The sequence below is a fragment of the Mustela lutreola genome, chromosome 10, assembly GCF_030435805.1.
Source record: "Mustela lutreola isolate mMusLut2 chromosome 10, mMusLut2.pri, whole genome shotgun sequence".
Taxonomy (NCBI): domain Eukaryota; kingdom Metazoa; phylum Chordata; class Mammalia; order Carnivora; family Mustelidae; genus Mustela; species Mustela lutreola.
In genome coordinates, this window is record NC_081299.1 from 86,457,269 (window position 1) to 86,469,242 (window position 11,974).

General features: G+C 44.0%; 1 protein-coding gene across 2 annotated transcripts; it reads left to right on the forward strand.

Annotated features, from left to right (window-relative positions):
• Window positions 1-7,717: 7,717 nt before the first annotated feature.
• On the forward strand, window positions 7,718-11,761 carry S1PR1 (sphingosine-1-phosphate receptor 1). 2 transcript variants are annotated; one of them, XM_059136765.1, is made up of 3 exons: window positions 7,718-7,852; window positions 8,275-8,499; window positions 10,138-11,761. In XM_059136765.1, the coding sequence occupies exon 3, from the start codon at window positions 10,299-10,301 to the stop codon at window positions 11,445-11,447; it is 1,149 nt and encodes a 382-aa protein (XP_058992748.1). In that variant the 5' UTR covers window positions 7,718-7,852; window positions 8,275-8,499; window positions 10,138-10,298; the 3' UTR covers window positions 11,448-11,761. The 2 variants fall into 2 exon arrangements, with proteins under 2 accessions (XP_058992748.1, XP_058992749.1); XM_059136766.1 differs by lacking the exon at window positions 7,718-7,852 and having other exon boundaries at window positions 8,259-8,394.
• Window positions 11,762-11,974: the final 213 nt, after the last annotated feature.

Here is an 11,974-nt window from a genome sequence, read left to right on the forward strand (position 1 = left end):
TTTCTCTTCCTTGTGCCCTTAATCAGGAAACTTCTGGAAACTCCATCAACATGAAGGCATAAATGGACAATGGAGGAGATCTAGGAATTGAGGCTCAGAACAGGAGAGATGTGAAGGGAGCCCCCCCATAACTCCTAGGACAACAACCTTGCAGCAATTTGGCTAGAGAGGGGGGCAGAGGACTCAGGAGTGATGTTCCCATGAATATGATGCATTTTTTGTTGTGTTTGAATGTTCTGAGGGTGTGGGAATGGATTAGTAATGAGTACATAGGAAACCAAGCAAACAACGAAAGACAATATTTAAGTCTAGGGAAAACCAAAAGATTTACATAAAAGTAGATTTGGACACACATGGCTAAACTGTGAGTAAAATCTGCATATTTATAATAATATAAAAAATTAAATTTAATCTCTGGAAAATAGGAAACCATGGGGGTACAGTATAGGTAAAGGAGCTAAATCCTAATTCCCGAAGGACAAATTCAATATATAATATTTAACATTGAAAATAATCTAAAAGCCAACATAAGCACATTATTAGAAAACATAGAGGCAAATGTGCAAAGGAAAAGTGAAAGAGGTAAAAGTAGTTCCACGGGGAAGCAAAAATTGGAGGAGAAACTATTTTTTACTTAATAACTTTTATAGAAATTTTCATTTAAATACTGTGCACATAATTGAATTAAAAATTACTATTTAAAAAAACCATGAATGAACATTTCTGTTAAAATATGGAGATTTGCAAACATTTTATTCCCCTCCCAAACCCCTAAATGCAATAAATCAACTTATAAGGACAAAGAAAATGGAAGAAGGAAAGAGAGTCAGGTAGGAACTTATACAATTGGAGACAGAGAGTCCTCATTTAGAAAGGTAGGTATGAAAATGAATTTAGAACAAGAAAAGACATCACAACAAAGCACTAATTTTAAAAGCTAACAAATATCATGAAATTATAAAAATAACGGTTTCTAGTAATAGCCAAAACATTTTATAATGCTTTTTTCTTTTATCTTTGGCTATATACCCTTTGATTTCGACTTCACAGGATAAAATATTAAAATATCATTTTCTTTAGAGTGAACAGAGAGATAATTTAGTCTTCATTCTAGTATGCTTAATCAAAAGAAATGTTTTGTTATTGGTTTAGAAAACTTTCTTTCAGCTTCAAAAATTCTTTATTGGTGGGGCACCTGGGTGGCTCAATCAGTTAAGCTACACTCTTGATTTTGGACTAGATCAAGATTTCAGGCTCAGGCTCTGCACTGAGTGTGGAGACTGCTTAAGATCCTCTCTGCTTTCTCTGCCCTTCCTCTCTTGTGCTCTCTCTCTGTCTAAAAAAACAAAACAAAAATAAAACCCGAAATTCATTATTGGTAACATGTGAGATTTCAGGACTGTTGCCAAATTTAGGAAAATTGCTATGACTTTTTTTTTTCATATGCAAGCTGTAGAATCTCAAAACATTTTTTTCTTTTGATCTAATTATAAATACACTTGAATTGAGATTAAGATCCTTTCACTGTGTCAGTTGTTTTGTGGGTCAAATCAGCAGGAAATTTATCTTTTCCTGGTTCTTATAATTCATTCCCCTTTATTATATGGACTACGCAAAACATGTATCTTCCTTTAATGGAATGGCGATGTTGGTACTTGTCCTCTTGTATGTATTATACTTGTCTAATTGTGTTCTTGGTATGATCTGGAAGGTTTTTTGGTACAACTTTTTTCCCAGCATCGGAATAATTCCTATTGATTTAGTTGCTCATTTTATTGTTTTTATTACACATTTCAATGATCTTTAGAATGGATTTGCTCTCAATCCTTGTTAAATGATATATAGATGACAAAATAAAGTATCCTTTATGAGTATATCCAAATAAGAAGTCTATAATTTCTCCCATACTTTATCGGAATTATCCTAAACTTATTTTCAAATTGTGATAGTTACACCCTACAAATACCAGACAAATATACAAATTCTGATCGATCTTTTTTGTGTGAATTCCATCAAGAGTGGAAAAAACATACGGCATGTTTAGTAATGATATATTCTGAGTCATCAAATATATTCTGAAGAGAGGAGAACTTCTGTTTTAACTGGGTGTCAGTGAGAATTAAATTCCCCAATTACAGTTTACACATGCCATCCCTGGAATAACTTTCCCCAGACTAGATTCTGGCTCAGAGTCACATGACACTGGTCCTACATGTTTATTTCATGACAGCCTGAGTAGCCATAGTAGCCATGGTGTAGAAATAGTCTTGAAAGTCATTTCTACACTAGGGTGGCTGGAAATAATATGGAAGCAACTGGAATCTCACTCACAGATCCTTCTAAATTCAATCTAAATGTACCCAAACTCAAGTTCCCCTTGTTCAGATCCCAAAATGCCCACAGCAACTCCCAAACCAGCCTGTATACACAGGGACATGGAATAGTAGAGATTTCCTAATGGAAAGAGACAGCAAGCTTAGCCAGTCATTTTTAAAATTCCTTACTTTTGATATTTGTATAATCACGTAGACATATTGTTATAACTCTTTCCAGGACCTTGGAAATGAAATTCTAAAGTTTAAGCTACATTTAGCTTCAAGGTTAATTTACCTCCGACAAAAGCAATGAAATTTTGGAAAACAAATTTTTGTGTGTAAATGGCATGTCAGACCAGAGAAAGTTGAAACCTGAATTAGAAGCGGAGGATCCAGAAATGAGTGAACATCACACTAAATATTCTCAAATAGGATCAGGAAAAGGAGGCTCTAGGTGTTTCTGAGGTGGTGGTAAATGCCAGTCTGAAAACAAGAGGATTAAAGGTGAAGCATCGACTATAGCAGACAAATGATGCTTCACACACTACCAACCCCACCTCTTTCTAACCCTGTTATACATATTTTTTACAAGATTTTACTTTCCACTCTTTTTACTTTCTGGTTTTTGAATAAAATGCCTTTTTAAAAAAAATCAAATTAAGGTTAGCGGCCAATCTACAGCCCTCTGTCTCCAACCTATACGAAAGGACAAGGGCCAGTGCCCGTTTCAGCTGAAGACTGGAGGTTTATTTTCTAAATGGACAATCTCAGAGGGTATTTGGACACAGGGACATCTGTGCATGGAGGTCCCCATCACTGTGATTCAGTTCAAATTGAAACACTGATTGATCAGATTCTTTCTCCTTCTCTCCCCTACCTTTCTTGATTCACTTCAGAAAATAGTAGAAGGAAGACAAGAGATTTTAGAATTCCTTGCTGACAAAATTGACCAGTCCAGGATTAGAGATCTATAAATATTGGTATTTGGGGGCCCTCCAATAAAAGAACATAGCCTGATTACCTAGCACCCTTCCGCTGACAAACCCCCTACAACGAGTTTTAGTTAGTTTCCAGCCCTGTCTGAAACAGAAATGGACAGCCAGAGATCACCTGGCAATTGAGAAAGCCACTGACTCAAAGAACCAAGATCAAAACAAACGGTAAAAGAAGATGATAAGAAAAAAAAAAAAAAAAAAAAGGAGAAAATTTTGACAACAGCAATGGCATTCTAATATTCTTGGAGGTAAGTAAAGATATGGGATCCCTGAAACAGAAACAGCGTTCTGTAACAGTGAAATAGTCAGGAAAAAAAGAGAGAGAGAGAAAGAGAGAGAGAGAGAGAAGAGAGAATTTAGACTTAGAAGTCTGATAACACAAAAGGAAATATTAACCGAGGAGTCAAAAGATAAAGTTGAGAAATATCCCAGAAGTCAGAAAAAAGATTAAGATATAGGAAATGGAAAATAAATATGAGGAATATTTGTTATGAAAACTTCCTGCACAGTCCATAATCTGAACAGTAGGAGTTTCAGAAAGAGAGAATAGGGAAATAGAGAAAATGAAATTATCAGAGAAATAATTTCAGATAATTTCTCAGACTATACAGGGCCCATTGTACGTCCAGGAGAGGACTTGGAAAATCAAGATACATTATTGTATAATTCTGGAACACTTGTGGAGAAAGAGAGCATTTAGGAAACTGAGGCTCAAGGAAGTTAAAGAACTTGCCCAAAGTTACCCATCTGGGAACTGGCAGAATGATGGATGAAGCCAAGGCTGTCATGTCCTGCTCCATAGTTCTGAGTGGTGGCAAACAAGAGAAGAGAGGTTTATGTCGGGACTTAGCTCGTATGAGGAGAAGACAGTGAGTTTTGGGGAACAGAAATAAACACATACTAATGTAAGTTGAAGATAAAGAATCATCAGAGGCCAAGAATTGAAAGTACAAGACAGAGAAGGAATAGTAGAGCCATGTCTTCAAAAGTGTGGTGGGGGATTTTGCACGGTGATGGGGCAAGGGTTTGCCTTGGTTAGGAGTAAAGCCATGGGCAGGAAGTAAGGGTGGGTGAAGCTGCTGTTAACTTAGAGGAGAGGAATCTCAGTGACACTGTTCTCTCCACTAATAGGAGGCTATTTGCTCTCCTAGGAATAGATGAGGGAGGGGAGGGCTGGATCTTTAAAGGGGATTGGGGGTGGTTGTGGAAAGTACCTGGAGCATTTAGGAAAGAGATTAGAATTGCCAGACTTAACAAACAAAACATACGGCTCGCTCAGTTCAATCTGAGTTGCAGAGTAATGACAGATAATTTTTTTTTTAGTATAAGTCCCAAATGTGACATGGTATTTTCTCTGGCAACACTTACAAAGAGATTGTAAAGCATGCATAAAGAACAGTAAAGTTGCTTTGAAATGAGAAATGTGGAATGTTGCAACCTCACTGTGAACTGGGCATCTGATGGTAACCTCACTGCCGGGAGAAGTAAGGTAAAACATCGGGCTGGCCTTCCAGGCAGCAGCGGAAAGGGAGCTGGGCTGAGAGCCAGGAGATAGTTTGAGGATGCAATTCTAGGGCCTCTCCTGAGAGCAATGGGAAGAGATATGTGTGGGAACCAGAGACTTGGAATTGGCAAGGAAGCCATTGCTGCAAATAGTTCTGTCTACTTTAAAATTTTGCCCGACTGGTCATCTACATGTTACATCTTAGAGGTGTGTACTAAGGGTGGACATTTCTAAGTAATCACCTGCAATATCTGGGCTCTTTAAAACACTGGAGTAATACTGAATCGATGTTGTCCTCACCAGCAGTATTCACAAGAAAAAGACTGATTTTCCCCATGTCATTCTTTGACATGTTTGAGGTTTATTGTAGTGGTTTGGACATGTGGCTAAGAGCCTATAGCCAATCTATGGTCACAGACCACGTTAACCAAGTTACTTAATATAATGTGCCTGGGACTCAATTTCCTTGTTTGTAAAATTAGGGTAATAATCATTCCTAACTTGTAGAATCATTGGAAGAATTAAAAGAGTTTATATGTGTAATACTTAGAATCTGCTACCCAAATATACAACCTTACATTAGATGTTATAGGTAGATAATGAGAAGTTTTAAAGTATGTTCATTACTATACATTTGTATACACTGGGTCGGGAAATATATAGTCAAGAAATCAGTGGTTTTAAAAAAGACATTCATAGGGGAGGGGGGGCATAAACAGGCAGAACACAGAGGATTTTTTAGGGCAGTGAAAATACTCTGCATGATACCATAATCATGGCTACATGTCATTATACATTTGTCCAAACCCAAAGAATGTACAACACCAAGAGTGAACCATAACATAAACTATGGACTGTAGATGATAATGATATGTCAGTAGACATCCATGAACTATAACAAATGTAATGTGCTCTCTCTCTCCCACAAATAAATAAATCAATCTAAAAAAAAATACACTCTTTAAAAAAAGTCTAAATGATTTTAAAGGTGGTAAAAGCAGAAATAAATTTGTCTTGCTAAATAATGTAATATTTAATAATTTAATAAAGAAATTTAACAAGACAGTTCAGCAAAAAAGAAAATGCTTCATGGTGAAAAAAAGACATTTATTAGCATAAATTTTGTATATGTTTTTAGACTTGCATAGTCAGAAAATAAGTGATTTTAAAGGGGCATTCATTAGCGTATCTTTGTATACATTTTATACATAGATAGTCAAGAAATTAGTTCAATTTAAAAATTTTAAAGCTAGAGGTTTGCTTCCCTTTGGGGAACACTTCAGTTTCTTTCTTTTCTTTTTTTTAAGATTTTATTTATTTATTTGACAGAGAGAAATCACAAATAGGCAGAGAGGCAGGCAGAGAGAGAGGAAGGGAAGCAGGCCCCCTGCTGAGCAGAGAGGCCGATGTGGGACTCCATCCCAGAACCCCAAGATCATGACCTGAGCCGAAGGCAGGGGCTTAACCCACTGAGCCACCCAAGCGCCCCAACACTTCAGTTTCTTAACTATTTATTGACTGAAGGTGTTTGAACTGGGAGCCATGACATCTGGGAGACATGGCATTAAGTTGTAGAACCCAGCTCCACCATATACTAGCTGGGATATCTAGTGAGTAAAGCTGCGTGACATTTCTCTCATCAATAAAATGACCAACAATTAGATATCTATCATGATAGATAGAGTTTGGGTGTGCAATTCACTTTAATTCTTTTCCCTTAACTCATAAATTAGTGGTTGGGGTGGATTTTACCTTATGTTGTACAGGGTAGACTCAACATACTTCCCCCCCCCTTTTTTTTTTTTTAAGATTTTATTTATTTTCTTGACAGGGGGAGAGAGTGAGAGGGAATACAAGCAGGGGGAGTGGGAGAGGGAGGGCTTCACCTAAGCAGGGGGCCCCAGGAGGGGCTGGATCTCAGGGCCCTGGAATCATGACCTGAGCCTAAGGCAGACACTTAACGACTGAGCCACCCAGGCACTCCACATATCTCTTCTTTTAAGTAAGTTCTCAAACCCAACCAGAGCCCTAGAATCTAGAGGACGGTTATCTTAGTTTCTATGCTGTATGCATGTACTGTTGTTGAATTTGTGGCTATGTGCGGGGTGCAACTCGTTGATGAAGACTTTCAGGCAGCTGTGAACTTGATTTTAACTGTCGTTTGATTTCTTCTTTCGCAAACTCATAAGATCCCAGAAGCCAGGGGTCTGTTTATTCATTTAGACTCCTTCTGAGTCATTCAGGTACAGGGTGTGTCTGTCAATTGAAACTGCACACGGAGAAGTTTTGCGTTCACATCTGCCAGGATGGGAAGCCCATGCGACCAGGGACCGAGTGGAAATCTTCAGTGTCGCAGCAGGGCAGGGCAGAAGTGCTCTGAGTTTGTCATTTAGGCGGAGCTGACCAAGGCCGACTCTACTCTCACGGTCTTAAGTAGAATCTAAGCGAAAGAAAAGAGTAGGCGTGTTGGGAGCACTGAGGTTTTGGGGCCTTTGAGTTTTCCTGAGTAGAAGGGGAGAGAAGGGCACCGGCCTCAGACTAAGCTGGTTGGGTGCAGCGGCTTCTCCGTTTTGGAAGTTCTTCAGCTGCCCAAGCTTTTTAAAACTCTCACGCCCCAGCAGCTGCCCATCTCCCCAAAGGAACACAACTGGCCAGAATCTGTGACACAAGGCTGACCGTGCGCCCAGTTGAATGAGGGAAACCCTTACCCAGCGTCTCCCCAGGGCTGGCCCATCTCGCCGCGAGTCCCGGGAAAGCCACCTTCTGCCCCTCAGACCGCAAGTTTCAGGGCAGCAGCGGGATGGGGGGTGGGGAGAAGTAAAGGAACCTCCGGGGCCATTCTCCCTTCTAGGCTGCTGCATATCTCCTCCGTGTCTCTTGCAGCGCCCTGCCAGTTTCTCCTCCCCAGAGAGCGGCGGGGGTTCTCGGGGTCTCGGCCCCTGTTTTCCCTGCCGGTGCAGAAGCGGCCGCGGGGGCCCCGTCCTAAGTCCCCGGACTCCGATCCAACCAAGGACTCCAGCGTGTAGGGGACCAGAGAGGTGCGCTGCGAGACCCGGGGCTGTGTTCTGCGTCCTAAGACTTCTCAGGAGAAAAGTTTCCAAAGGCTCCCCACCTCCTCTCTTTTGTAAGACTCGGGAGAACGGTCTCCGAGAGTGGCGGACAGCAGGGCGAGGGCCGTGATTTATACATCAGAATCCAGGGGGCACCAGCCTCCGTCCCTTCTCTGTTTTCTTTTCTTTCTTTCTTTCTTTCTTTCTTTCTTTTTTTTTTTTTTCCGGTTGCCTGTGGGGGAGGAGTGTGTGTGTGTGTGTGTGTGTGTGTGTGTGTGTGTGTGTGTGTCCGCGCTTCTGCCCCAGATCTTTCCTGGACAGCGAGTCTCTGCAGCCGAGATCCGGAGGCCCCCAGCCACTGGCTGAGGGCGTGGGGGTTGAGCTATTAACCCCTCCCCGCCTCTTCCTAGAGAAGCCACCCAGCCTCAGCGGGGCGCTCGGCGACTTCAGCTAACGGGCCGGCGTGGGCCGCGGCGAGCAGTGCTGGCCATTGGAGTGTGCGGCTGCGGAGGGAGGGCACCCCGACTCGAGTAAGTTTGGAGAGCGTCGCAGTCAGTCCCGCGCAGCAACAAGATGCCGAGCGCGCAGTGGAGACCCGGAGCTCTCCCAACGCAACTTCGTCCTGCCTGAGCGAGGTAGGGGACTGCGCGCCTTGCCAGCGCCGGTCGGGGGCGCGGGGGATTCCCGCTGCAGGAGGTCTTCAGTGTTAGAAAGGAATTTTTAAAATCGGAACGGCGGGGGGGAGGGAAAGACCAACTTTTGAAACATCCATATCTGGGCGCTGGAAACATTCATCCCTGGGCCACTAAGGAGCCCAACCCGATCGGATTGTTCTTGGGGCACATGTGATTTACGAAGTTTGGAAAAGGGTTAAGTCGAACTGTAAACCCGACCAGGGATGGGGGATAATGAAACCTGCGGTTGGTCGCAGAGGGAGGGAAGGCGCTTATATTTGGAAATCCTATAGACAAAGAATATGGGGGTAGGGAGGTAAGGGCTTAAAGTTACACTGGCGGCGAGCAGGGTGCGGAATTAGGTGGGAGAAAATGCACAGCGTCTAGGCGCGAGCAGCCTCTGCTGTCCCGGTTACTGCTGTTTCTGTTACTCCACTTCTTTCACATTGCTGCGTTATCTTGAAACATTACAAGCAGACTTCTGCTAACCAGTGCCGTTTCATTCTCTCCACACTTTCTAGTTCTAAGAGAGGAGGCAACATGTTGGGGGGAGGGCAGTAAATGAAACCGCCGGCTGTAGTTCAGCAATGCACCAGCCCTACATTTATGTTTCTGGACAGAAGCTCTGAACTTGGAATTAGGAATGTAGTGGCATGTATCGTTATCATTAGTAGTATTAACTTCTCTCTTTTGTCTGTGTGCCCATGTGTGTTTTGGCCAAACCCATAGTAATTAAACATACTCCTTATACAATCAATGAATGTACGAATTTCCTGGGATTTGTTGCGATCTCTTATGAATGTTTTTCACTGAATACCTTAATATTTTCTTGCACTGGTTTACAAGGAAAAAAAAAAAAAAACTAGAAGAAGAAATTAAGAAAAAGCAGTTGCTTCACAGAAGCGTAAGCTTTCCTGTTTACCGAAAGGCCTGGGCGGGCTTGGCTGCCCACACCCCTCGGACCCTGAGCACACCTGTTCCTAGAGAGTTATTAATAGAGCCCAAAGAATGACTTACTCTGTCAAATGATTTTTCGTGCAAATCTAATGTGTTGCAAGGCGATTAGGTGGTGGTTCTCAGCTCTTTTAGCTGTGTGGTGGTAGAAAGCAGAGGTGGTGTGCTTCTCCACCTTCGTATTAGCGGTTGGGTCTCTTCGAAGGAGAGACCAAGAGCTGGTGGTGAACCGGCTGGCCAGCGGGCCAATGCTTCAGAGAACCTCCAAGCTGGAGACTTGGAGGAGGTTAGAGGTGGGGTAGTGAGAGGCCCGGAGAGGTGTTACAAATGGGGCTCGCTTCTCTCGTTTTTCCATTTCCATTTTGGTGTGACACAAGAGAGTTTTCGTCTTGTTCAGTTGGGAGTTTTCAATTTGGGTAAATTTTATTTTTTCTCCCTCTCCTCCCCTTACTTCCTCTCCCCTTTATTTGGCAAGAAATGTGAATTTGATTTTTTTTTTTTTTTTAAATCCCAGTCTTTGCACTTTCTCCAAGTTTCCTTAAAACAAATCCAGACAAAACTGGAGCAGTGCCTTAGTTAGAATGAATTATGCCAGTGTACTGTGGCTTTTTCCCTGACGCTCTCCTCTTTGTGACTTGTTTAAAGCTGCGGTTTCCGAGGGCCTCTCCAACCAAGGAAAAGCAAAAACGCCGGGATCTCTCCGACGGAACCACCATCCCCCGCAGCAAGTGAAGGCTCGCTCGCCTCGCCCTCTAGCGTTCTTCTGGAGAAGCGCCTCCCCCGGATTCCTGGAGACACCGTGCACCATGGGGTCTACCAGCATCCCGCTGGTGAAGGCCCTCCGCAGTCCTGTCTCCGACTATGTTAACTATGACATCATCGTCCGGCATTATAACTACACAGGAAAGCTGAACATCAGCGCGGACAAGGAGAATGGCATTAAACTGAGCTCGGTGGTCTTCATTCTCATCTGCTGTTGTATCATCCTAGAGAACATCTTTGTCTTGCTGACCATTTGGAAAACCAAGAAGTTCCACCGACCTATGTACTACTTTATTGGCAACCTGGCCCTCTCAGATCTGTTGGCAGGAGTGGCCTACACAGCCAACCTGCTGTTGTCTGGTGCCACCACCTACAAGCTCACCCCCGCCCAGTGGTTTCTGCGGGAAGGGAGTATGTTTGTGGCGCTGTCTGCCTCCGTGTTCAGCCTCCTCGCCATCGCCATCGAGCGCTATATCACGATGCTGAAAATGAAACTCCACAACGGGAGTAACAGCTTCCGCTCCTTCCTGCTGATCAGCGCCTGCTGGGTTATCTCCCTCATCCTGGGCGGCCTGCCCATCATGGGCTGGAACTGCATCAGCGCGCTCTACAACTGCTCCACCGTCCTGCCGCTCTACCACAAGCACTATATCCTCTTCTGCACCACAGTGTTCACTCTGCTCCTGTTGGCCATCGTCATCCTCTACTGCCGGATCTACTCCTTGGTTAGGACTCGGAGCCGCCGCCTGACCTTCCGCAAGAACATGTCGAAGGCCAGCCGCAGCTCGGAGAAGTCGCTGGCGCTGCTCAAGACCGTGATCATCGTCCTGAGCGTCTTCATCGCCTGCTGGGCGCCCCTCTTCATCCTGCTCCTGCTGGACGTGGGCTGCAAGGTGAAGACCTGCGACATTCTCTTCAGAGCTGAGTACTTCCTGGTGCTGGCCGTGCTCAACTCGGGCACCAACCCCATCATTTATACCCTGACCAACAAGGAGATGCGCCGAGCCTTCATCCGGATCCTGTCCTGCTGCAAGTGCCCCAGCGGGGACTCTGCAGGCAAATTCAAGCGACCCATCATTGCCGGCATGGAATTCAGCCGCAGTAAGTCGGACAACTCCTCCCACCCGCAGAAGGACGATGGGGACAACCCAGAGACCATTATGTCCTCTGGAAATGTCAACTCTTCCTCCTAAACCGAGCGCTGCCGACCCTTGGAGAGAGTTCTTGTGTGGTGACCCACCAGCCAGTGTTTGGAAAAAAAAAAAAAAATCTCTGTCTCAACTGCTGCCAGGGAGGAGCTGCTGGGAGCCAGAGGGAGGATGGGCAGAGTAAGAGCAGCCTGGTGGTGCAGGGGTGTTGGCGGGTTAGTTCCTGTGAACAATGCACTGGGAAGGGTGGAGATCAGGTCCTGGCCTGGAATCTATTTCCTACCCCCACCGCCTGGCCCGGCCTGCCCTGGAGCTTTGATTTTGCACTGAGCCAAAGGTCTAGCATTGTCAAGCTCCTGAAGGGTTCATTTGGCCCCTCCTCGAAGGCTAAGGTCCCAGTGTGAAAGCGTCTGTGGGGAGCTTTGAGGAGATGTTTTCTTTCACCTTACTTTTCAGTCCAAGTGATTGTGTGCACTTCTTCTTCTCTGGGTATGCTCTGCATATCCTACCCTCCCTTCCCCTTCATGCCCCTTCTCAAAATTCTGTTACTTTATATTCGAACTACCTGGCCT

Excerpts from the sequence above, each read along its gene's own strand:
- S1PR1 (XM_059136765.1), top strand. The coding sequence starts at position 10,299 with ATGGGGTCTACCAGCATCCCGCTGGTGAAGGCCCTCCGCAGTCCTGTC.